At 40.4% G+C, this 24,524-nt stretch overlaps 3 protein-coding genes across 3 annotated transcripts; 2 read left to right on the top strand and 1 right to left on the bottom strand.

Moving 5' to 3' along the window:
• Positions 1-3,277: 3,277 nt before the first annotated feature.
• On the top strand, positions 3,278-8,661 carry krt99 (keratin 99). The gene is made up of 9 exons (XM_078276929.1): positions 3,278-3,660; positions 4,814-4,942; positions 5,639-5,721; positions 5,962-6,118; positions 6,294-6,455; positions 6,558-6,683; positions 7,353-7,582; positions 8,292-8,332; positions 8,449-8,661. Exons 1-9 carry the CDS (start codon positions 3,358-3,360, stop codon positions 8,553-8,555), a joined length of 1,338 nt encoding a protein of 445 aa, XP_078133055.1. The 5' UTR covers positions 3,278-3,357; the 3' UTR covers positions 8,556-8,661.
• A 6,058-nt stretch (positions 8,662-14,719) lies between these two features.
• On the top strand, positions 14,720-17,114 carry krt15 (keratin 15). Its single transcript, XM_078276943.1, has 7 exons — positions 14,720-15,286; positions 15,581-15,663; positions 15,798-15,954; positions 16,053-16,214; positions 16,344-16,469; positions 16,569-16,786; positions 16,904-17,114. The coding sequence occupies exons 1-7, from the start codon at positions 14,795-14,797 to the stop codon at positions 16,992-16,994; spliced, it is 1,329 nt and encodes a 442-aa protein (XP_078133069.1). The 5' UTR covers positions 14,720-14,794; the 3' UTR covers positions 16,995-17,114.
• A 1,914-nt stretch (positions 17,115-19,028) lies between these two features.
• LOC144534864 (keratin, type I cytoskeletal 50 kDa-like) lies at positions 19,029-22,229 on the bottom strand. Its single transcript, XM_078276954.1, has 8 exons — positions 21,808-22,229; positions 21,149-21,231; positions 20,856-21,012; positions 20,576-20,737; positions 20,306-20,431; positions 19,409-19,629; positions 19,254-19,264; positions 19,029-19,131 (listed from the first exon to the last, which is right to left on the bottom strand). Exons 1-8 carry the CDS (start codon positions 22,144-22,146, stop codon positions 19,034-19,036), a joined length of 1,197 nt encoding a protein of 398 aa, XP_078133080.1. The 5' UTR covers positions 22,147-22,229; the 3' UTR covers positions 19,029-19,033.
• Between the last annotated feature and the right edge of the window lie 2,295 nt (positions 22,230-24,524).

The following is a 24,524-nucleotide window of genomic DNA, read 5'->3' as shown; positions in this document are numbered from 1 at the left end:
AGTATATAAATCTCGTCAATCTTCAATTAAACAAAGCAATTAAAAAGACCAGTTTGTGATGGTTAAAAACACATTGTGATTTCTTTGATGGTACAGGTAACTGCAGGGAGAGTGTGGATGTTATGAAACCACTATTCACCATGAACTCCACTGTGCTCTGGGTTAATCTCATTTAAACCCCCCTCCAACCAGTGTTACTTCCTGTTTTATGGTTAATGTTCTTTCTCAGAGAATGCCTGCATGGATAAAAGTCTGCAGATTGCAGCTACAGCATCTTGGAAAACAGCAATGTGTCACTGAATTCCTTTCAGCCAAAATCAGTTTTGAATCCAAAATAGGTCGTTGGTGTAAATTGTGTCGATCCAATGTTGTTGTCTTATTTTAAAGTGCCCTGGACTGATGTCATCGTTACATTTGTAGCAGTAATTACATTAATTCTAGAATGCGTATTTCCGAGGTCCAACACATTGTTGGAGGGCTCGCTCTGTGTACGGGCCCCCTGACCCCATGGGCCCAGTGCAACCACACTGCCTGCACTGTTTTATTATACATCCACAATATCTGAGCCCCGGTGAGACGGCTGTCTGGCTGCTGCACCACGCCACTGTAGGTAGCATACCAGATGCGCTTCCCTGTGGTTACAGATATGAGGCAACACTATTAACACTTGTGATTGGCTGTCCGGCGGAGAGGAACATCCCCCCCCAGTCTATGGTAGTCAGAGGCAGGGCTAGAAAGGGGGCACCGGATGGCACCGGCCCCCTGAAATATGATTGCCCCCAAAATCCATTGGGTTAGAGTGCTGTCAATTTGACAACTGTGATTTCCATTGAATCAGAGTACTGTCACTTGGCTGCCTGTCCTGCCATTTTTCACAGCCCTTGCCACATGACTAATTAATGTTTCCATGATGACTATCCAAAAGTCTGATACCATGGAACCATCACTGGAATTGTTTTTTTTGTTTAAGTGGCAGACTGGGACTATAGTATAGAAAATGTGTATTGTATTTGGATATACAATTTGTTTAAAATGAAAACAAGTGAAACTAATAATGAATGTAATGTTTTATTTAACAGAATTACATTATGATGTTCTATCCTATCCAATAGTTCCTAGATTTCTAAGCGTATTTTCTAAGCTGTATTTTATTGGTCCCCCCCTGTGCCACCCCACTTAAAAAATCCTGGAATCGCCCCTGATAGTAGTGGCCAGCATTCCATGGATGTATTATATTAAACTTCTAAAAGAAAAAAGGTGTGTGTGTTTTGTTTTTGGGCGTTGAGTTCCTAGTCATGCTTAGAAAGTTATTTCCCCTTAATGATATAACTACTAACTGGTTTGTCTACACCATTTGCTTCTTTGGAAAGTATATAAATCTCGTCAATCTTCAATTAAACAAAGCAATTAAAAAGACCAGTTTGTGATGGTTAAAAACACATTGTGATTTCTTTGATGGTACAGGTAACTGCAGGGAGAGTGTGGATGTTATGAAACCACTATTCACCATGAACTCCACTGTGCTCTGGGTTAATCTCATTTAAACCCCCCTCCAACCAGTGTTACTTCCTGTTTTATGGTTAATGTTCTTTCTCAGAGAATGCCTGCATGGATAAAAGTCTGCAGATTGCAGCTACAGCATCTTGGAAAACAGCAATGTGTCACTGAATTCCTTTCAGCCAAAATCAGTTTTGAATCCAAAATAGGTCGTTGGTGTAAATTGTGTCGATCCAATGTTGTTGTCTTATTTTAAAGTGCCCTGGACTGATGTCATCGTTACATTTGTAGCAGTAATTACATTAATTCTAGAATGCGTATTTCCGAGGTCCAACACATTGTTGGAGGGCTCGCTCTGTGTACGGGCCCCCTGACCCCATGGGCCCAGTGCAACCACACTGCCTGCACTGTTTTATTATACATCCACAATATCTGAGCCCCGGTGAGACGGCTGTCTGGCTGCTGCACCACGCCACTGTAGGTAGCATACCAGATGCGCTTCCCTGTGGTTACAGATATGAGGCAACACTATTAACACTTGTGATTGGCTGTCCGGCGGAGAGGAACATCCCCCCCCCCCCAGTCTATGGTAGTCAGAGGCAGGGCTAGAAGGGGGGCACCGGATGGCACCGGCCCCCCCTGAAATATGATTGCCCCCCCCCAAAATCCATTGGGTTAGAGTGCTGTCAATTTGACAACTGTGATTTCCATTGAATCAGAGTACTGTCACTTGGCTGCCTGTTCTGCCATTTTTCACAGCCCTTGCCACATGACTAATTAATGTTTCCATGATGACTATCCAAAAGTCTGATACCATGGAACCATCACTGGAATTGTTTTTTTTGTTTAAGTGGCAGACTGGGACTATAGTATAGAAAATGTGTATTGTATTTGGATATACAATTTGTTTAAAATGAAAACAAGTGAAACTAATAATGAATGTAATGTTTTATTTAACAGAATTACATTATGATGTTCTATCCTATCCAATAGTTCCTAGATTTCTAAGCGTATTTTCTAAGCTGTATTTTATTGGTCCCCCCCTGTGCCACCCCACTTAAAAAATCCTGGAATCGCCCCTGATAGTAGTGGCCAGCATTCCATGGATGTATTATATTAACGAGCGTTCCACACACCACTTTTTGACTGTTGATTGCACCATCCTCGTACTCATAGTGCTCTGCATTTCGCTACACTTGGTCAGTTTGAACGTACTTTGCACTCAAAATAGCAAATTAAAAAACAGAAGTGTGTGAACTGAGACACAGCAATAGTCAGATCATTGGCTCAGTAATGTCAGTTTCAGAAGTTAATTGCTAATTGAAGCTAATATTAGCCACCAAGCAGCAAGTAAGGCTGTAAACACGAAACCCCTGAATGTAGCGAATCAAGAAATGTTTTGTTCTATTGCTTATAAATTAAACTTTTTATTCTGCTATCAAACGTCATAGTGTCACGTTAAAGAAATTCTCTCAGGCTGTCTACACTGTGTGTGGTTAGAAATGCCTGAGCAGACGTTCTGCCACAGCCTCACACCCTCAGTATAACAGACTTTGAAAGGAAAAACCATTATCTTCATGCCTGTCTGGATGTCAGTCTGGATATCAGGTACCCATCCAGTAAGCTGCCAAACTAGATGTTCAACCTGTCTTCAACACAGCGTCACTAATGCCACTGAATACACAGGTTAGTAAAAAAAACTTGTGTTTATTAACATACCACACCTTGCTGTGGCATGGGGCCAGGCTGTCTCGTCCTATCAGTCCTATAAAATGGCCACTTGTCACAGGCAGAAGCACTCCTCGGAGACTCTCCAGCTCTGCTCATCACCTTCAGGTCAGCTCACCTCCATATCTCACCATGTCGGTCTCTATCAGCCGCCAGAGCAGCTACAGCGCCCGCAGCATCTCCAGTGGCAGCTCTATCAGCCTGAGCAGGGGGGTGCCGCTGGTCGGAGGCGGCCAGACCCTCATCTCCACCGGGGTCTTGCAGAGGGGCGCGCCCAGCGTGTACGGGGGCGCGGGAGGTTACGGGACCCGCATCTCCCAGTCAGCCTTCTCCTCCTCCAGGTCGCTGACCCCGTACGGCGAGACTGCAGTGATCAACAACGAGAAGGTGACCATGCAGAACCTCAACGACCGCCTGTCATCCTACCTGGACAAGGTAAGCCATGATGATGATGATGATAACTTCACATTGCTGCACATTCCTTTGACTTGTTCTTAGACCATTATAACATTTTCTATCTGCATTAAATACACGAATGATTTTATTTGGCAGTGGCTCAATTTGCTCCTCATAATAAAATGCCTGATGAACACACTATATCATCTGTCCTCACGCATACCCACAAAGGGTAAACTTTAAAGGATTGGTTGCAAGTTGCTGTAATAATTCCTCCTGTTCACACTGGCCTTTAACAGATCCCTTCTTAATGCACTTTCAATGTAAGGGATGGGGGACAAAATCCACAGCTCTCGTTCTGTGCAAACATATGTATATTATTATCATATTATATTCAAGTGTATCTGGAATTAATATAAGGCTTCAGCAGTTTGAATTAGACATTTTCTTTCCTCATATTAGCTTCAGATAAACTTTAGAATATTCAAATCTGAATAAATATACAGTAAGACTTTGTTGTATTAACTTATTTGGATCAAGACTGTTTTGGTAAGTTATTATTATTTGATCATATAAAGATTACTAAAAAGGTCAGGGGTTTCCAGAAATTTGGGTTGGCAGTGGTGGAAAGTATATGTATTTAAGTACTGACTGTACTTATTTACAACACTGTGAAGTGAGTACTTTATACTACATTTTAGATGCAAATATTATACTTTCTTTATTTGGGAGTTATTTTGCAGATTATTATAACCCATAACCCTATAATGAGTAAAATAAATAATAATATATTGTAAAATAAAGAACCCATTAATACATTTACCTGAAATAAGGTCCATCTTGACAGAGCTACAACATTAAAATGCTTCTTACATATGAATGCATCAGTGAGTAATAAAACACAATGAAGCTTTCTGCATTACTACTCTGCAATACTACATTCGATAGGCTATAAGTACATTACATAATTTTAAAATAATTAAAGAATAAAGTAAAAGATTTGAGTACAGATCAGATGGTTCATGGTGAAAAAAAATGTAAATGGCACAATGTTTCAGAAAAAATAAATTAGCTTCCAAGCGCCACTCAGGAGTAACGAGCCAGAACTAACGCATTTTATGAATGGACACATCTGTCTTCTGTCATTTGTCATGTCATTGCGTGATGCATCACGCTGTGGTTGTGTCTGCAGGTGCGCTCGCTGGAGTCAGCCAATAGGACGCTGGAGCTGCAGATCAGAGAGTTCTATGAGAAGAAAGCTCCTTCTGTTTCTAGTGACTTCACCAGCTACTTCGCCACCATCACTGAACTCCGAGCTCAGGTACCGCTCACATTTTACACATCATGACACATTTAAAAATATATAACTAACAAAACGATTCTATAATACAAGAAACACCAGATCCAGGGTACAAGCGGCCGAAATGGGTTTCCTCAGGAGGGTAGCTGGCGTCTCCCTTAGAGATAGGGTGAGAAGCTCAGTTATCCGTGAGGAGCTCGGAGTAGAGCCGCTGCTCCTTTGCGTCGAAAGGAGCCAGTTGAGGTGGTTCGGGCATCTGGTAAGGATGCCCCCTGGGCGCCTCCCTAGGGAGGTGTTCCAGGCACGTCCAGCTGGGAGGAGGCCTTGGGGGAGACCCAGGACTAGGTGGAGGGATTATATCTCTAACCTGGCCTGGGAACGCCTCGGGATCCCCCAGTCGGAGCTGGTTAATGTGGCCCGGGAAAGGGAAGTTTGGGGTCCCCTGCTGGAGCTGCTACCCCCGTGACCTGACCCCGGATAAGCGGATGAAGATGGATGGATGGATGGAATACAAGAAACACAGCAAAAGCATATATGACATGTAAACACTTAATTATCTAGCTTTCAAACTAGAAACCCACTGTAGAAAATAATGTTTCTGAAATATACCCTGTCATTTTTTGGTGTCTGCTACTGTATTAAAATAGCATATAAATGTACTGATGAGTCTGTCTGATAAAACAAGCCATCATTTTTTCACCCCCTCTCCCTTTTTAGATCATGAGGAAATACTCAGACAATCAACGTATCATCCTGCAGATTGACAATGCGCAACTGGCTGCAGATGACTTTAAAATAAAGTAGGTTTACCCTCCTCCCTTGAATCATGCTGAAATCCATATGTAGCCTCCAATAATTTAATTTGTATATGTTTTAAAAGTAATTTCAAGACAGTTTTGTTATTGTAGTCTGTCATTTTTGCAAAAAGTTTAAAAAAATGGCTTGGAATAACATGTACGTCATCTACTGGATCAGTACAGAGAATAAAGATGTAGGTGGAGGTTTTTTCTTTCACTCATTCAATTAACTTCCTTCTGTAGGTATGAGACGGAGCTGAACATGCATACGATGGTGGAGGCCGACGTGGTTCGTCTCCGAGGGGTCCGAGACAGCCTGACTCTCAACATCAGTGACCTGGAGGTGCAGATAGAAGGTCTGAAAGAGGAGCTGGTCTACATGAAGACCACCCACGAGGAAGTGAGAACCATTCAGAGCAACGCCTCCTGTTGTAGTGTTTAAAAAGAAGAAGAAAAAAAAATAGCAGGATGGCTCGCTGTCTGCTCTGTTTCTAAGTACAATGGTGCCATCTGTTGGTGTGGTGGCATCCATGACTCACACACCTGTATAAAATAAAAATGTGTCCATGTTGCAGGAGAAGCGGCAGCTGCATATCCAGAACACTGGCATGGTTAACGTAGAGGTGGACAGCACACAGTCTGTTGATCTGACATTGGTCCTGCAGGAGATTAGGGAGCAGTATGAAGCTATGGTGGTGAAGAACAAGAAAGAGCTCGAGAAATGGTTCCAATCTAAGGTGAGACGGGAGAGCAATGGGCCTGAAAATGTAAGAAATGTAGAGATGGCAATGTGATGATATTTATTGTGTGTGTGTGTGTGTGTGTGTGTGTAAAACAAGGTGGAGCTTCTCAATACTCAAATCATAACATGTACAACAGAGGTGAAGACGTTTAACACGCAGCTGTCAGAGCTGAAGAGGACCCTCCAGACTTTGGAGATAAGTCGGCAAAGCGTCCTCACAGAGGTAGGCCACAGATGGACTGACAGAATGCAAAAGCACACTTTCACTGTGCAGTGTTATCTGATCATACTTATAATACAGTATAAGGTTGATTCACATGTTTTCAAGTCTGTCTTAAAACAACACTCCCATGCCCATATTTACATTGAAACCATTTTTGCTTGCTGTAATTATTCCTCCTGTTCATAATGGGATTTCCAAGATCCTTTCCTACATGCACATTTAATGTAAGTAATAGGGTTCAATGCAAAACTATATGCCAAAGTTTATCTGAAGTGAATAAAAGGCTGGGTTAGTAAGGATTCAGTCTGAAAACAGTCATGTGTTACAGCAATACAGGGGGCTGTGTTGGTGGGGGCATGCTGTTTAAAAGGTACCAACAATGAAATATGATCCAGGAAGTTCAGTTGAAGTAATGGAGCACATCCAATACTCAAGATCCAGACAGGATTTTACAACTCAAGTTGTCCCGTAGTAACTATTTTATCTTTCAACACAAGGATCGTGAGGTAAGCAGTAGAAATACTGCGTTCATACTAGTAATGTGCGCTTGCATGTATTTGATTGGACAATTCTTTAATTTAGTATTGTGCAGATACATCATGAAGCTATAACTTTATCATTTCCTGTCGGGGCAATTCTTTTTAATAGTTTTTCCTGTCTGTCCTGCAGATTCAGTGCTTGCAACAGAATAAGGAAGAAGTGAACAGTCGATACAGCGTGCAGCTCAGCCAGCAGCAGCTAACCATCAACACGCTGGAGATAGAGCTGCAGCAGCTGAGAGTCTCTCTGGAGCAGCAGCAAGCCGAATACAACCTGCTGCTGGACATCAAGATGAGGCTGGAACTGGAGATCGCTGAGTACAGGAGGCTGCTGGAGGGGGAGAGCTATGAACAAAAAAAGTGAGTGTTTAATTTCTTTAAAGTGAAAGTAGCAGGCCAGTAGCTAAAGCAATACAATATCTCTCTTGTGTGTGTGTGTGTGTGTGTGTGTGTGTGTGTGTGAGATCTCATGAATCGTTCTATGATCTAATCTACTTCACACTTGGTTTTCTGGGTACCCAATGAACTTAGGGTTTGGAATTTGGAGCAGTTTGGATAGCATTGGATATTAATAATCTGTGAATTAATCTAAATGGCCGAACAATAAAGGTTGAGGAAAAAATGTTGAGAAAAGAAGCGCTGCCATAACGCTGGCTATTCTGTGTCTACCCTTCACATTACAAAAGCCCAGCTTAAATTCACCCATTTTGCTAAGAGGAAACTCAATGAAAAGGCGTGTCTATCCTTCACAATATGGCTGCGATTACTCCACATTTTAATTGTGATATTTTACTAGTAAAATCTGAATCTGCATTGTTCTCTGTCAGGTAAATGTAGTACAATGGTTTCCTCTGAATTAGAAGTACACAGTAAGTCAGTAGTAGGCTATATAGTGGAGTTGAATATTAGGTGCGTTGGGGTCCTTCTGTAACAAATTTTGGGGTACAATGGTTCTGGAGAAAGCTCCAAGCAGCAATACCACAGGCCAAGCAATCGGCCCGTTCCAAACAGGCACATTTTGAGCGGGCCCTGTACTAATGTTTTAAAATAATGTTCCCTCTCTCCATAGGGCTGTGGTCATCAGCAAGGTTGTGGAAGTGCAAGTGGAAGGTAAGAATCCCAATCATTCACCAAAACCAAACCAACTTTTCTGATCTTGTAACAATATCATTGACTATTGGCTCATTGCACACATGATGTGTTATGTTTGTTGTCAACCTCTGCAGAGCATAAACCCCACATCGAGAGGAGAGTGAAGACCATCGTGGAGGAGATTGTTGATGGGAAGGTGGTGTCCTCCAGTGTTGACACCCAAGTGGAGGACATTCAGTAACACCTCTGCTGACGCTAAAGTTACATTTTTATCTTTATTTCCTAGCTAAATCATATAATACCTGCTTAATGAGTAATTTACTAAAGTAGTTAGTTTCAATTTTAAAGCGTTTAAAATTGAAACTAACTAACTTGTAATTTAAGTTGGCCGTATACCTATGAGCGGGAGAGTAACAAAATTAATTAGTAATAATGGAGGAGATGAAAATGCACGTGAATAAAAAAATGGAGTGATACATTATTAAAAGTGATTTGATTCAAACGGCCGTGATATATTGAGAACAGAGCCGTGTTTCATACTTTCCCCCGTATTACAGTCATCATTCATCTTTCACAACACAAAATTGCCATTTACCATTTAAGGAAATTGGCCTCAATAAGAGTGAAAGTAACAAAGAGTAATTGAGAAAAAAAGTGATACATTGCCAATTGATTTGATAAACTTGATTGCCAGCTGATTATCAGAGAAAAACTGTTTCAGCCTGTTCATGTTGTGAATGATGAATGATGAATGTAAGACGGGGAAAATTATGAAACATGGCTCCGTTCATGACCGTTTTAATCAAATCAGCTTTAAATTAATTCAAACACTTTAAAGTTTTCAATTCACATGCATTTTTACTGCTCTGTTTTTTTAATTTACATGCATTATCATCACCTCCATTTTATTAATTCATTTTTGTTACCCCTCTTATATACCAAGCCACACAAATCACATATATTTTCAAAAAGCTTTGGCATTTTCTTTCGATTGCAATTATATATAGCAAGGTTGCAGCCAGTGATGATTTTTCCCTGATAGATGCTCACTCTGATAAGTGTGAGACCAAAATATGAATAAAAAACCAGAAAGCATGTGTATTCTTAATCACAAACGTGTATTACAATCCAGAAAGGTGGATTATAGTTGGAACATGGGGTTTTCATTGGCAAAAACTCAGTAATGTTGTTGTTGTTGTCTGAAGCTCAAGCTTGGGGCCTCCTGTAATTTCCCTGTGCAGATAATTTGCCGATAATCACAACCATACAAAAATAAAGCAACATCTGACGTTGATTCTAAGGGAAAAGGTTTCAGGTGTAATTTCACTAACACCCACTAGGTGTCACCTTCTCTTTATCTATGTAAAGTCCTCGACATTTGTGGATTGTATTTTTCTTAAGTGGAAACAGATTGTTGCTGCACAAGACACATTAAGAAACACAATTATTTTAGTCACAGGACAATAAACAATAATCCACAAATAGCACAAAATCAAGGCACAATATTGATGCCATGTTGTACATTGTAGGAACATAACCATGTGTGATAATAGGATTTTCACAGTAACATGCAGAGAGAAAGAACTTTTTTTGAAGTGTAGATTTGGTTCTGTGAGGTTTACAACTCACCTAAGTTTCTTCATTTGGGTGGAGTTGAATCAAGCACAGACTTCCAAACATCGGTGATTCAGCCGCCTAAAGAGTTAATCTCTTGGTCAGAATGACTCAGCTTTAAAGACTTCCTTCCTTTCACTGCTTTTGTGCAGCACTCTATTAACACATTATTGCTATTTATCAACGGTGCTATTAAATGTAATTAGAACTTGTTTCTGCAGTTTTGTGCAGCAGGACAATGTCAAGTCTAGGCAAAGAGGATCAGATTAATTTCCCTCACTGTCTAGACCCTACAATTAAAATGATTGTGCATGACTAGACAAGACATAGAGATTAAAAAAACCCATTGTGTACTGTTGTTGGACCCTTGCAACTTGCACCTAACATACATACAGAAACGTCCCGGTTTAAATTGAAATCCTAACGTTAAAATCGCCCTCCTGGTGTTAAACTTCATGCCTCATTGTAAAAGTAAAAAAGTTGTCATACAGGGTGAGAAAATTCCCTGCATATTAGATTTAGATTTATTATCCCTGAGGGATATTTGTTTTCACAGCCAGTTCATAGAAACATACAGATATACACATAGCAACACATAGCCACATACAGATATAGACAGTAGCCTACACACAATCTCCATGAATGCATTCATCAGCTGCTATTGTAGAGGGGACAGCACTCTTGTGCTCTTAACGGTTGCATCAACTCTGTGGATATTTGATTTACAGAAATACACAAAACATGCTAGGTCGTGTTACTTCATGGTGGTGTGCATCACATGAGTAGAGGTTTTCCCTCAGCTGACTGCATTTATCATTATTATAACCACAACACAAACAATTAAGTGCTTAATGTTGTGCACATGGGCTCTTCATTCAGTTAAGTGAAGTTAACTCATAGTATCAAAGAGACAATACATTTATTGGTTACTATTATATTTGTTCATGACAGAAAACATGCATCTGCTCAGTTCTGAATCAAGAATTGTCTTGTAAATTTCCAAATCCCTCAGTGCGACTGAACATCCAAGGTTTTGCATAGATTACTGCTGTAAAAGGTGCGGTTGATACCTGCAGGGCATCGCAAGATCCAACAGAAACCAGTCTGAGCCTGAAATAGAGTAAACACAAAGGCAGACGAGCATTGTCAGAAAAGATGATGCTGCGGTGAGTCACCTCACTCCCTACATGAGATAGAAAGGGAGATATTGTTTTGGCTCATGCGTGGTAGTTACACTCCCAGGTAAAAGCATTCTGGGCTTATTTTCATGTCGCAACGCATTTTGAGCATACTGTTACTGTGTACGCCAAAAGCTACAGTTATATGTGTCAGCGGGGCACTTCGTACTCAGACTTGAATGGGCCTTTTGCATTCTGAGAAGTCATTCCCGTTCACACGAAAAGTGAATGGGGTATGTGACACAGTAAATGTGTCAGAAAGACCTGATTGATTTGTCTTTTTGGCAAAGGCCATGCAAGATTAAGTGCAATTACGTCTCCCACAAAAGCCATGTGCATTGCATAGCAGATTGTCACAAGATACAGAGCACAACAAAACAATTAGTTTGCAGAGAGGTTTGAATATGTTTTAATCATATCTGCTATAAAGCTGAAAATCCCTTTTAGTGAATAGAGAATACACCAGTATGCAGGAGTATCTCAATAAAAAGCATGCATACCTCATTCATTCTTTGCTTCACCCACAAGAACCGCAGTTACACCTTGCCCTGTTAACAACACATACCATCACCATGAATCACTCAGCTCACATAAACAACTCTGCCCTTTTTAATCAGAGCAGAGTGTGATACAGAGTATATTTGATGCGAAACATTATATTACAATTAAATATCATTTTGTTTTTTGTCTACCTATAAAGTGTAGCTTGATAACATCAAGGAAGCATATTAAGACAATAGGGGTATACAAAGTTAATAGTGTTAAAACAATATATAAAGGCTCTAACACTTGTGTTTTACTTCAAAAATCTTTAAACAAGAGAATCGGACTATTAATGCAAACTGAATGAAAACGTTTCAGCAACAGTGGCCTGCTTCACACTCCGTACTGTCCAAGGACAGTCTCAACTAACTGGAGGCTACTGAGCAGCACCAGAGCAACAGGGAGTGCTCTGCTCAAAATCACCTCGAGCAGTGTGGGTAATCTTCTGGTCACAAGCCCACTTCTCTACCTCTTGATCACTGCTGCCTAAATGGGGCAATTTAATGTGAGATTTCTGTTTGGTTTCTCAAAGGAATTAATGTCATTTTTTCCAACTGAGTAAGTAAGTGCAATAATTATTCAGTAAATTAAATACAAACCTTCTTAACATTACACACAGTAAAGGTGCAACATTTAAAGACTAAAGACTTGTGAAATCAGTTAATAGATTGTAGAAGTTGGGATCACACAAACACACACACACACACACACACACACACACACACACACACACACACACACACACACACACACACACACACACACACACACACACACACACAGACAGACAGACAGACACACACACTAGATTACAAACTAACTAGATTTGTTGCAATTTAATATTGCTTTCATAATTTTATAAGCAAGTCTGATTTCATGTTTCACTGAAAAAATATGTGTATTTCAGGACCTGTAATGATAAGATGCTGATCAGATATAGGTTAAAACAATTAAAATAAGTTAATGTTTAACAGCCGTTTTTCACAATTTTTAAAAAATGTGAAGTTTTGCAACTCAACCGTATCCACACCCCAAGTCATATTCTCCAACTGAACCGTCTGTGACCTGCCGAGACTTCTCTGATAGTCAGTCATATGTGGGCTGACGCAATTGTTGCCTACCGCCAGAGGAAAAATGGCTGCCTGACAATTGGCAGTTACTACTAAAATGTCAAGAAAGCTAAATGTCCTATGTATTTACATATTTCTATTTTGCATGTATTACTAAAGTGCTATTTGCAAGTTGTGCAATGTGTGTCAATATGTGTTAGGGTTAGGGCATTAGCATTATATTTTACGAAGTGTGATCTATTCTCACAACTTTTGTCAATCTACAGAAAATAGATTCATTCAGTCTTTTGCTCGTTTATCACAGTGAAGCATGTTTTTCACAGTGTTGCGGTGTCTTACACATTAACATGCCATTGACAATTGCTCTTTAAATCCTAACACTAACTTTACATAAACTAACTCAACCAGAACATTGGAACAATATGCTCTAAACCTTTCCAGTGCCACACCCTTATGTTATTCTATAACAGAGATGTCTGATTGCACAAACTTAACAATGCGTACACCACTTGGGTCTGCTGGTATTGCACCACTTTGTGTTGCGTCTGTAAATTTATATAGCTGTAAAAATTGTGGTTGTAGAATACTTGCAGGCAAACTTAAATGTATCTAAAAAGAAAGAGTGCGGGCATCTGTGAATGAAGCAGTGAAACTCTTAATGAAGTGCAACTAAGCTGTTCAGAGCTATACATTACAGTGTGTACACACACAAGAAGCTGGTGTGTTGGCGTCAAATTGCTATCTCCAGAGAGAGAAAAATATATTCACTCATATATTACTGGGGTTTCAATCTTCAATTTTCAATCTTTCTTCTATCTTGGACATTATTTATAGCCGTTTAGCTCACACATGAGATGAGTTTGCAACCTTAAAATGAAAAGCAGCAGTGAAAAGAAACATCTGGTTTGTATTACTTCCGACTGTAGATGTGCACAGTCGGCAATAGTCATTTGTTTGTTAGAAGTAAAACAACTCTTTGTTAGATTTAACCAGAAGTAAAATGTTCAAAATAATACATCCATTATTCTTATAATCAAACTAGAAGGAAAGGTTTAAATGCCTGCAAATACTTGAATGAAATATTGTGATAGCAAGGAAATAAGCACACAAGCAAGGGCTTGTTCTTGTTTTGGCATGATGCACAGGCCAAAGTACAATGCCAGGAAAAATAAAGAACATGCAGGCTTATCTGTGGTGAGCTTTCCAACAGAGCTCTGCACAGTTTAAATAAGGACAGGTATCGACTGACATATATGGACTGACATCATGCCTACAAAACCTGGTTTTTACTGGCAACCCTGCAGGCTATAAGTGAGGGAAACAAAAGAGAATGTATAAAATTGTCAGGTTTAATATTTAAAAAATAACTAAAACTGTGACTAACAAAATAATGAATATATAAAAAGTGATTTCAATGCAAGATAACACAGAGTGAAAGGAAAAAGAATGTGTGAAAAGTCAAGTAGAAAAATATATCAATCATATACTTATCCATTTTACAGTGTTTGCAATGCTTGTTGCCTTGGTAACATAACTTTGGCCAGCATGGTATGGCAGTCTTGCTCAATTTTAATGGCTCAAAATCCAATCAAAACACATCACCTGAAGTTGAAAATCTGCCAGATTTGACTGAATAACAAACTTGACCCTGACAATAACAGGCGTGGCTGCTTTACAGTGGGCAGTTGGCAGTATTTCTGAGGAAATAAAAGATAATGGTTCACATGGACACCCTGTCTTCATGCACATTCATATGGCACATGGGAATAAAAGGATTGAATGAAATAATGAAGCCATTGTATGAGGTTTTCAGGTAGTTGTGAGGTTTGAATGATTTCCATAAAAGTTGAATCCCTCTTTATCTTTCTGATCATTACACAAAATGAAACTGGTGTGTGTGATGGGTGGGGCAGAGCAACCATTTTAGGTATTGCTCCTCCCTTCAGTCCTGCACACCCCCTTCCGCACCAGAGGCAGTAGCAGCAGCAGGATAAAAGGGGACGGAGGCAGAGCTACGCATCTCAGTCCATCTTATTCTCTCAAAGGCAGATCTCCTGAGCAGTCTTCACTTCACAATGTCATCACGCATGTCTTATTCCTCCTTTGGAGGTGCCGGCCAAGGTGGTAGCTTTGGTGGCTCTGGAGGCTCGGTGCGAAAGTCTTATAGTTCCAGCGTGTATGGTGGTGCAGGTGGCTCAGGAGCAAAAATATCTGTTTCCTCCACCGGTTATGGCAGTAGAGTAGGTAGCAGTTATGGCATGGGAGGAGGTGGAGGTGGAGGTGGTGGTGGAGGTTTTACTTTTGGCTTGGGAGCGGCTGGAGGTGGAGGCGGAGGTGGAGGCTTCAACCTGTCTGATGGCATGGACATCCATGTCGGGGCCAACGAGAAGGCCACCATGCAGAACCTGAACGACCGTCTGGGCTCCTACCTGGAGAAGGTGCGCAACCTGGAGAAGGCCAACGGTGAGCTGGAGCTCAAGATCCGCCAGTTCCTGGAGAGTAAGTCCTCCCCCTCTGCCCGTGACTACTCACATTTTGAGGCCACCATTGCTGATCTGCATGGAAAGGTATGTCACGTGACTTCTGATTTTTGAATGAGATACAAAAGCATGTCTCTCTGTAGTTTACCAAACAACGTAACTATCAGATGAACATGTTAGAAATGATGCATTGGAACTTTAATTAACCCAGAGTGGCAATATGTGTGCATGATTTTGTAAAGACCATTACTATCCTTGTGTTACATGCAATGCTTTTGTGAAGTGTTGTTCACAGCATACTTTATGTTTACATAGTCTCTTTGCAGTTGGAGACAGTTGGATGAAAGAATGCAATAACTGAAACCTTGCCTCATCACACAGATCCAGGATGCCACTCGTAACAATGGAGGCATCTATCTGTCTATTGACAATGCAAAACTGGCAGCAGATGACTTCAGAACCAAGTAAGTATAAGGATGAGAGGCAGAAGGTGTTTGTAACATAGTCAGATCTGAAATTACTCTGAAGCAATACATGGAATATGTATACATGATGTGAATGTTGAGGTGCAAATGTCTGATCTCTTGCTGCCTTACAGGTATGAGAATGAGCTAGCCATGCGTCAATCAGTGGAGGCAGATATCGCCGGTCTAAAGAGACTGTTGGATGAGCTGACACTGGCCAGATCAGACCTGGAGATGCAGATAGAAGGCCTCAAGGAGGAGCTGATCTACCTAAAAAAGAACCACGAGGAGGTGGGTAGCAAACGCATAACAGTCATCTCGAAACGCAGAACAAAATTTCCTCAAGTCAGCAAACATAAACCTTTTACCAAACTCCTCTTATTTACCAGGAATTGGCATCCATGAGATCTCAGATGACTGGACAGATCAATGTGGAGGTGGATGCAAAACAACAGCCAGACCTGGGCAGCATCATGGCTGAAATGCGTGAACAGTATGAGAGTGTGGCTAACAAGAACCAGAAAGAACTTGAAGCTTGGTTCCAAACAAAGGTAAGACTGGACCCAAATCCTCGTGATGATATTAATTGAATAAGTCATTTGTCATTGCCTATTTAGACTGCTATGTATGTAACATATGTAGTTACACGTGACACTGATGTTCTCCCATGTCTACTGCAGTCAGAGTCGCTGAACAAGGAAGTGGCAGTCAGCACAGAAACTCTCCAAACGTCAAAGTCAGAAATCAACGAAATCCGACGCACACTCCAAGGCCTGGAGATCGAGCTACAGTCCCAACTTAGCATGGTAAATGTTGATGATCTAGGGCAAACCTTACATACAATTTGATGCACCCACAGTATTTTTTCAGTTAACTAACTGCTTCTCTTCTCCATCCTCCTCTAGAAAGCGTCCCTGGAAGGCACTTTAGCTGAGACAGAGTCACGGTATTCCATGCAGCTCCAAGGCCTCCAGAGGCAGGTGACGTCCCTGGAAGAACAACTGATGCACCTGCGTTCTGACATGGAACGCCAGAGCCAAGAATACAAAATGCTGCTCGACATCAAGACAAGGCTGGAGATGGAGATTGCAGAATACAAGAGGCTGATGGACGGAGAGGGCAGGTAATTTATCTGCAAAGAACAATTCTGTCCTTTCATGATAAACTCATACTCTTACTCTGTAAAATGAAGCATTATACTGATATTTAATCCAAGTACTGTGATTGTACCCCTCCACAGTGTCGTACCTCAAGGGAAATCCTCTAACAAGGTGATAGTGGTCACACAGGAACTGAAGGATGGCAGGGTGGTTTCCTCCTCCACTTCCTAATCTGTCTCGTGCAGCAAATGCAACAGAAGGGGCCACACCTGAGGACCACAAGCACAAACGAATCCAATACTTCCTTCACATACACGTGAATGTAATAAAAGGCTGCCAGTTTGCTGACTACCATTTTGTCCTGTTTTGACTTATTTGTGCTTCAATTCCAAATAATGTCCTGATAGTGGCATGGTTTTGAGATGAACCATAGGTTTTGTAAAACAAAAATGTTAATCTTCATCCTGACAAGAGTTGCTTAGGGTATTTGGTAGGTCTGAGATATAATTATTTTGACAGATATTTGTGTAAAACCTGCTAAATAAAATCGGAAAAACTTTGAGGGTGAGCCACATTATTAGCTCGATGTAAAAGGATCTAATAAGGCTTTGAATATAAAGTTGCTAATATCCTGAGGGTGGTTGGGAAAATATGAGCAAAGAGTAATAGTTCTTTCTCCTTTGTTCAACATTTTTGTCCGCGATACTAGTGAGTTCTGGACTTAAGCCTCAGAAGCCACACAGCGTTCAGCAATACAGGCGTACAGTCATACAGGTCTGAAGTAGACAGCATACATGCTCCGATAAATCCAGATTTAAAACCATTTGAAAACACACTATTAGGAGTGCCAATATATACAATGTACAATGTAGCCTTAATGCCTCACAATAGAGTCCTGGGTTTGAATCTCCTTCCTCCAGAAGTCTTCGTGCACATTTGGATGTACGCATGAAGTCAACTCTCTTGGTGTTAGACTGGACTTTAGGGAGTTTGATTCACTTTTACCCAACGCATGCTGGGTCCCAGTCCCTCATTACACAGATTAAAGCTGCATCAACCAATGTTTGGCAACAAGGGGGAAGAGCATTTACGTACAGTATTTTATGAAATTGAAAACAAATGGTGCACAACTATTCCAATGAAAGTTTTGCTTTTCTAGGTTCTAGAATTATTTTTTTAACATTAACGGTTTAAAAATTCCTGATAGAGTAACTTCTTCTTGCGATGGGATCACACCAGCCAAATCAACAAATCGGGCCAGGAGCGTAAATTAGGGGGACCCTTCCCTACTTTCTACCCCACTACTTCCAGTGCCCTTGCTTCGACCAGCGCACACAAACACACACACACACACACACACACACACACACACACACACACACACACACACACACACACACACACACACACACACACACACACACACACACACACACACACACACACAAACACACACAGTGAGGCTATTTTGAGTATACTTTACCAAGTGTTAATTTGTCTGAGGCCAGATTTTGCAACAGTGCAAAATGCAGTTAGAAAACTTTATAGGTGTGTACAGTCGAGAACAAAATGGTTGAGTTCGAAAATGGGTGTGGTCCAAGCGCCCGGAGTAGGGGGGCGTGAAGTAAGGAAGACCCTCCCCAACTATGCACCCCTGACCCGATTTGGCATTGCAACAGGAGTGATCCCATCGCAAGATTTCTAGTTCAAATATATTTTTATTATGAAGTAAGTCCACTAATAATTGGCCTATAGGTCTGGTTTGGTCTTCACCAACCTTAAAGAAATCCTTGGCCAGATGTTCTTAAACAGCTCATGGCTAATCTTGTGCTGTTGTAAATTTGACTGCTGTTTGGTGCTGGATAAGTGTATAAAGGGTTTATTAGAGCTTGTTTGCTATTAAAACTTGTTTGTTGAGAGCTGTAAAATGAAACCATCCAGTAGGCGAAATGTGCTGTGAAACAATGAGCTAAACAAGTCTAAAAAAAATATCCCCTTAAAGATTTGAATTAAAGATTTGGGTATTAACTCTGTTGTTTGGAAATACAAGCAACACCTTTTTCACATGTATTTGATTCATTGTTAACATAAAAACAATACACATTTATGATGCTTTATGAATACATGGAGGAGTAAGTTTTAATCATTAGCATCTGTATCTAATATGTACTTAGAAATGTGGAGTACTCTGTTCATTATAAAATATAAAAAGACACAAGAATGTTTAATTCAACTGCATGAGCTTTATTGATTCTTGTTATTCCAATTTATCACTTAATCTCATCGACGTCCACATCAACGGTCTTGCTGCTCTCCACGACCCTTCCATCCACAACTGTCTTCACCACTGTGATGACCTTTGTGACCACTGAAGAAAACGAAAAGATGCAACAATCATGAGCATATCACATTACATTTTTTAAATCCAGCTAAAACTTAAACATCTTAATGAAAAAAATACAAATGATATGCATGTGAAAGAATGCTCACCTTGTCTTGAACTGGTAATGGAGAGAAAAAGAAAGAAGAAAACATTAGTCTAGAACACATCCAAATTGTTATTAAATGTTTACACCTGGAGTGGATATTATTTCTCTGTAATCCCCCTGTCCAGTCAGTGTTTCTCTCTCTTCACCAGGTCTCACCTGTCATCCTCCCCATCCAACAACCTCCTGTACTCAGCGATCTCCAGCTCCAGCCGGGTCTTGAGGTCTAGCAGCATGTCGTACTCCAGCTTGTTGCTGGCGATGTTGGCGTGGAGCTGGGACACCTGAGTCTCCAGGCTTGTGACCATGTTCTGGAGGCTTGCTAGCTGTGCAGCGTATCGTGTCTGAGTCTCTGCCAGGGTGCCCTCCAGAGACGCTTTCTGTTGTGGTCAGAGGAAGAAATTAGGCAAATAGGCAGACATTGATTAAAATTCAGAGAAGTTACTTGATGCTGATAACAATGTTGAAAATGTAAAACAAATGTTGGCTTGAGTGTGTTACTAGCATCATGTGGTTCGGAATTACCCTTATTTGTTTTCTTGCCGAGTTAGATGAGAAGATTGAAGCCACTCACATGTCAGCTAGATATAAATCTGCAGCTGGTTAGCTTATAGCTTAGCATAAGGAATGGAATCGGTGACACAGCTAGCCTGGCTCAGTCTAAAGGTAACAAAATCTGCCAACTAGCATCTTCAAAGCCCAAAAATGTGCATATTCATATTATCGTCTTTGTTTGGTGGCATTGCAAGTTGTGGATTCCTGGAAGTTAGTTTTTTTGCTAACTGTGAAGCTAAGCTAACAGGCTGCTGGCTGTAGTTTCATATTTAACAGATATGAGACAACAAAGAATATCAGCGTGTTTCCCAAAATGTCAAACTATTTCTATCTAATGTTACAGTGTTGTTAATATCATCACGGTGTCACATCCAAAAGATTATCAATCTTTATTGTTAATGTCAATTAATGTGTGTGTCCATGTCCGTCATGGCGTTCATAATTCGCGCGAGTAGAGCGTGATATCACGTGCAAAGGGTCTATACTGTTTTTTTGACATACCATGCTCAAATGGGACTGCAGTTCAATCTGAAGCCTCTGGAATGCGCTCTTCAGGTCCTTAACCTCTGTGCTGAACGTGACCAGAATCTCTGTATGAGTGTTCACTTCCTGCTCCACCACTGTAATCTGGGCAGATCAGAGAAACAATATTCGTAGTTTAACCCAACAATTACAGTACATAACTGACATACTGTCAAGCCAAATAAGCTCAATGTAACTATATTGAAGGTCTCCAAAATGGCTGTTTCCTAAGCATTTGTAGCTTCTCACCTTATTCTGGTACCACGCATCGAGTTCCTTGCGGTTCTTGCCGATCACACTCTCGTAGTGTTCCCTGATCTCTGACATAACCTGGTTCAGGTCTGTAGAGGGAGAAGCATCCACGGCCACATTGACCTGGCCGCCCATCTGACTCATTAGAAGAGCCAACTCCTGTAGAGGACAAAGGACAATGCCTCAGTCAGCCGGTGTAATAACTTAAAATACCATCAACAAACTTTGGGTTAATTGCAATGGATGAACCACTACTTCCTCATCTAAACACAATCACCTCTTCGTGATTCCTCTTGAGCATGATGAGCTCTTCATTTAGGGTCTCACACTGATTCTCCAGGTCCATTTTGGCCAGGTTCATCTCATCAAACATCCTCTTCAGTCCAGAGATGTCCGCCTCGACAGCCATTCTCATGGCCAGCTCGTTCTCATACCTGAGGGGGGCACACAGGAGGGTTTATTGGGTCGTTGAGATTAGAAGTTGTCAGTGAGTCATGAGTTAACGCTTCGATGTGCATGTAAAGTTTCACTTATGTAGCATCGTAGTGTGGGGCAGGGGGATACACTCACTTCATTTGGAAATCATCAGCAGCCAGTTTTGCATTATCAATGCCCAGGACTGTCTTGGCATTAAGCTTAGAGGCGATACAAATCTGCGGAAGTTAACCAAACAAGACAGAAAATTTACAACCAAGCTCATGTTTAATACAGTTTTACCAACCAATATCTAAAATAAAAACAAATGCCTGCTATACTGATTTAGATAAATGGTTGTTATTCAATTTCTACTCTTTATGGGAAAGGATCCTTTAAAAATGTGGTTCTCAAAGAGTTGGATGATAATAGTACATACGACACAAAACTTAAATTGTATTGTGCATCAAAAAGTCATATATACAACTATTTAAATAAGTTGGAATGAATCTGGTCAACTGTACTGCGTTCTGTTATGTGCTTGCTGATAAAATGACCTACTTCTACACTATGCCAATGATGGGTTTCTCTAACTGTCGTAACCCCACATACAGTATACATATCAACAGATACCTAACCCCCACTACACACTCACAGTGAAAGATGAGAAGAGGAAGATAACAGAAAACACAGAAACACACACCCACACCCACACACACGCACACACACAGACACACACACACACACACACACACACACACACACACACACACACACACACACACACACACACACATCTGTCTACTTTCTCTCACCTTGTCCTTCAGGTCGTCGATGATGGCGAAGTATTTAGTGTAGTCGTGGCAGATGATAGTTCTGCTCTGGTACCACTCTCTGATCTGCTTGTCCAATCTGTTGTTCTCCTTCTCCAGGATGTGCACCTTCTCCAGGTAGGAGCCCAGACGGTCGTTCAGGTTCTGCATGGTGGCCTTCTCGTTGGCCCCGACGTGGAGGTCCAGGCCATCAGACACGTTGAAGCCTCCAGAGGATGCTCCGTAGCTCTGCTGGGATGAGGAGACGCGGGTGCCACGGCCGCCTGCTCCACCGTAAACACTCATGGTCCTCTGGCCGTAGGATCTGCTGCTGATTGACATGCTGGAATGTCTGTATCTGGATCAGGTAGGTAGATTACTGGAGTTGATCTGCAGTTGAAAGCATCTCCTGGTCTCCTTGGTTATATAGCTGCCACACACAGCAAAGTGGGAAGGGCTAGGAGGGGTAGTTGAAAGCGAAGAATATGGCTGACAGGCTACCCCCTTCCTCTTCCATGCAATCCCTTCATTAGTACAGGTGTCGATACTGGTGGGTAGGGGTTCATCCGCCTTTTTTCAGGTGGAACCTGATATTCCACATTTCAACTTTTCTCAAAGAAAGGACATTCCTTTCAATACTCCTCGGTTCATCTTGAACCTTTGGAAGTTTGTAGCCTTCCTTGTTAGGTTGCTTGAAAGCAAGTTTACAGGTACAGACACATATACTTTTAAATAATGCGTTCGTATAGAAGAAGCTGCTTTGTGTTTATAATCTTGTAAAATATTCACTTATAGCAGTGACAGACATGGCACATACCAGCTAAACTTCTTAGATAGCCAAAGTTACTTGACATATACGTCCAGATGTTCAAGATTTTGGTTATTAACTGTATTAATGAAGGAATTTATGTTTTTATTCAAGTATTACATACCTGGTATAGGTGTTACATAGCCTACATGGACTTATTACATTACATATTCATATATACATTAAACACATTTACTAAACCAAACTGTAAAACAATCTCTAAAATATCACCACACGCTGCAAGTTATATGAGAAATATGATTTATTAACAATATCTTCATGTAAGCAACCTGGGAAATCTGTTAACATACTGCTTAGATATATTTGCCTGGCAGCCAAGTACATCATTTTTTAAACCTACATTTAATATTACATTTAACAAACAAAATTGCCTTAACCAACAATGAATCTAGCATTATATAGGCTGTAGTTGCTATAAGTGATTTGTAAGCTAGACTTCTTTAAATATGGTAATACTGTATCTAGCAAAGGTAATTATGAGTTGTTTTAGGCTGTAGGTTTCTATACAGGCCATTCTTTGTTCTTCACAAAGAAAAAACAATTGTCCAGTGGTGGAAAGTAACTAAGTTCATTCACTCAATTACTTAAGTTTAATTTTGAGGTACTTTACTTAAGTTTTTCTATTTTATGCCACTTTATGCTTCTACTCCACTTAATTTATTTGATAGTTTAAGTTACTTTGCAGATTCCAAATATTAATACAAAATATTAATCAACTACTACATGATGAGGTATTATTATTAATCAAGCTAATGCATTTATAATTATAATCCAGTAATATAATATAAATGAGCCATTGTGCATAATGAGGAGTTTTTATGGTGAAACTGCACTCACACCACTGTCACATGTCTTCATTAAATCTATTGAAACATTTGGAAATGTTGGAAACAATCTGTAATAATTAAGACCAACTTCTATAAGTCTCCCATGTCCACTGCAGTCAGATACGCTGAACAAGGAGGTGGCAGTCAGCACAGAAACTCTCCAAAAGTCCATGTCAGAAATTGAGCTGAGTTCCCAAATGATCATGGAAAATGATCTAGGGCAAATCTTACACACAATTTGATTTGCACCGGGGGGGGGGGGCAATCATATTTCGGACTGTTTGTTCTCTCACATTTTGTCCTGTTTGACTTATTTGTGTCCTAATTTAACATAATGTCCTGATAGTGGCATGGTTTGGAGACGAACCAAAGGTCTGTGACAGTGGTGTGAGTGCAGTTTCACAAGTGAAAAAAAGTAACTCGTCAGGCTTGTCCTACTCAGTGGGGGAAACTTTCTAAAGAAAACTAAATTTCTGTTACATTTATTCATTCTCAGTGTTACACCCTCTGCGATGCTTATCGCAGAGGGTGTATAATAGTACTTATTATGCAGTATGGCCCCTTTAGAATCATATTACTGGATTATAATTATGAATTCATTAATGTGTACATCCCTTTAATGCTTCAGATTTTAAATGTGGAGCTAACTTCAACTACTTTATATGCTGCTGGGTAGCTTAATCTATATTACATTATAATGCATTAGTTGATTTATATTTTATATTAATAATGAATCTGCAAAGTAACTTAATTTATCAAATGAATGAAGTGAAGTAGAAGTATGAAGTAGCATAAAATAAAAGTACTTAGGTAAAGTAGAAGTACCTCAAAATTGTACTTTGTACTTAGTAGCAACTACAGCCTAAAACGCTAGAGCCAGTTAAGGCAATTATATGTTTTTGTAATATTAAATGTATGTTTCAAAAATGATGTACTTGACTGCTAAGCAAATATATTTAAGCAGTATGTTAACATATTTCCCAGGTTGCTTACATGAAGATATTGTCATGCAAAATCATATTTCCCATACAACTTGCAGTGTGTGGTGATATTTTAAAGATATA

The sequence above is a fragment of the Sander vitreus genome, chromosome 2 (assembly GCF_031162955.1).
Source record: "Sander vitreus isolate 19-12246 chromosome 2, sanVit1, whole genome shotgun sequence".
NCBI lineage: Eukaryota > Metazoa > Chordata > Actinopteri > Perciformes > Percidae > Sander > Sander vitreus.
This window is presented reverse-complemented; position numbering and strand designations above follow the sequence as displayed.

Coding starts and splice junctions, on each gene's coding strand:
- krt99 (XM_078276929.1), top strand. CDS start 3,358: ATGTCGGTCTCTATCAGCCGCCAGAGCAGCTACAGCGCCCGCAGCATC. Junction 3,661..4,813: donor TGTCATCCTACCTGGACAAG/GTAAGCCATGAT, acceptor TTGTGTCTGCAG/GTGCGCTCGCTGGAGTCAGC. Junction 8,333..8,448: donor TGTGGAAGTGCAAGTGGAAG/GTAAGAATCCCA, acceptor CAACCTCTGCAG/AGCATAAACCCCACATCGAG.
- krt15 (XM_078276943.1), top strand. CDS start 14,795: ATGTCATCACGCATGTCTTATTCCTCCTTTGGAGGTGCCGGCCAAGGT. Junction 15,955..16,052: donor TAAAAAAGAACCACGAGGAG/GTGGGTAGCAAA, acceptor CTTATTTACCAG/GAATTGGCATCCATGAGATC. Junction 16,215..16,343: donor AAGCTTGGTTCCAAACAAAG/GTAAGACTGGAC, acceptor TGTCTACTGCAG/TCAGAGTCGCTGAACAAGGA.
- LOC144534864 (XM_078276954.1), bottom strand. CDS start 22,146: ATGTCAATCAGCAGCAGATCCTACGGCCAGAGGACCATGAGTGTTTAC. Junction 21,232..21,807: donor TCGACGACCTGAAGGACAAG/GTGAGAGAAAGT, acceptor TAACTTCCGCAG/ATTTGTATCGCCTCTAAGCT. Junction 20,738..20,855: donor TCAAGAGGAATCACGAAGAG/GTGATTGTGTTT, acceptor TGTCCTCTACAG/GAGTTGGCTCTTCTAATGAG.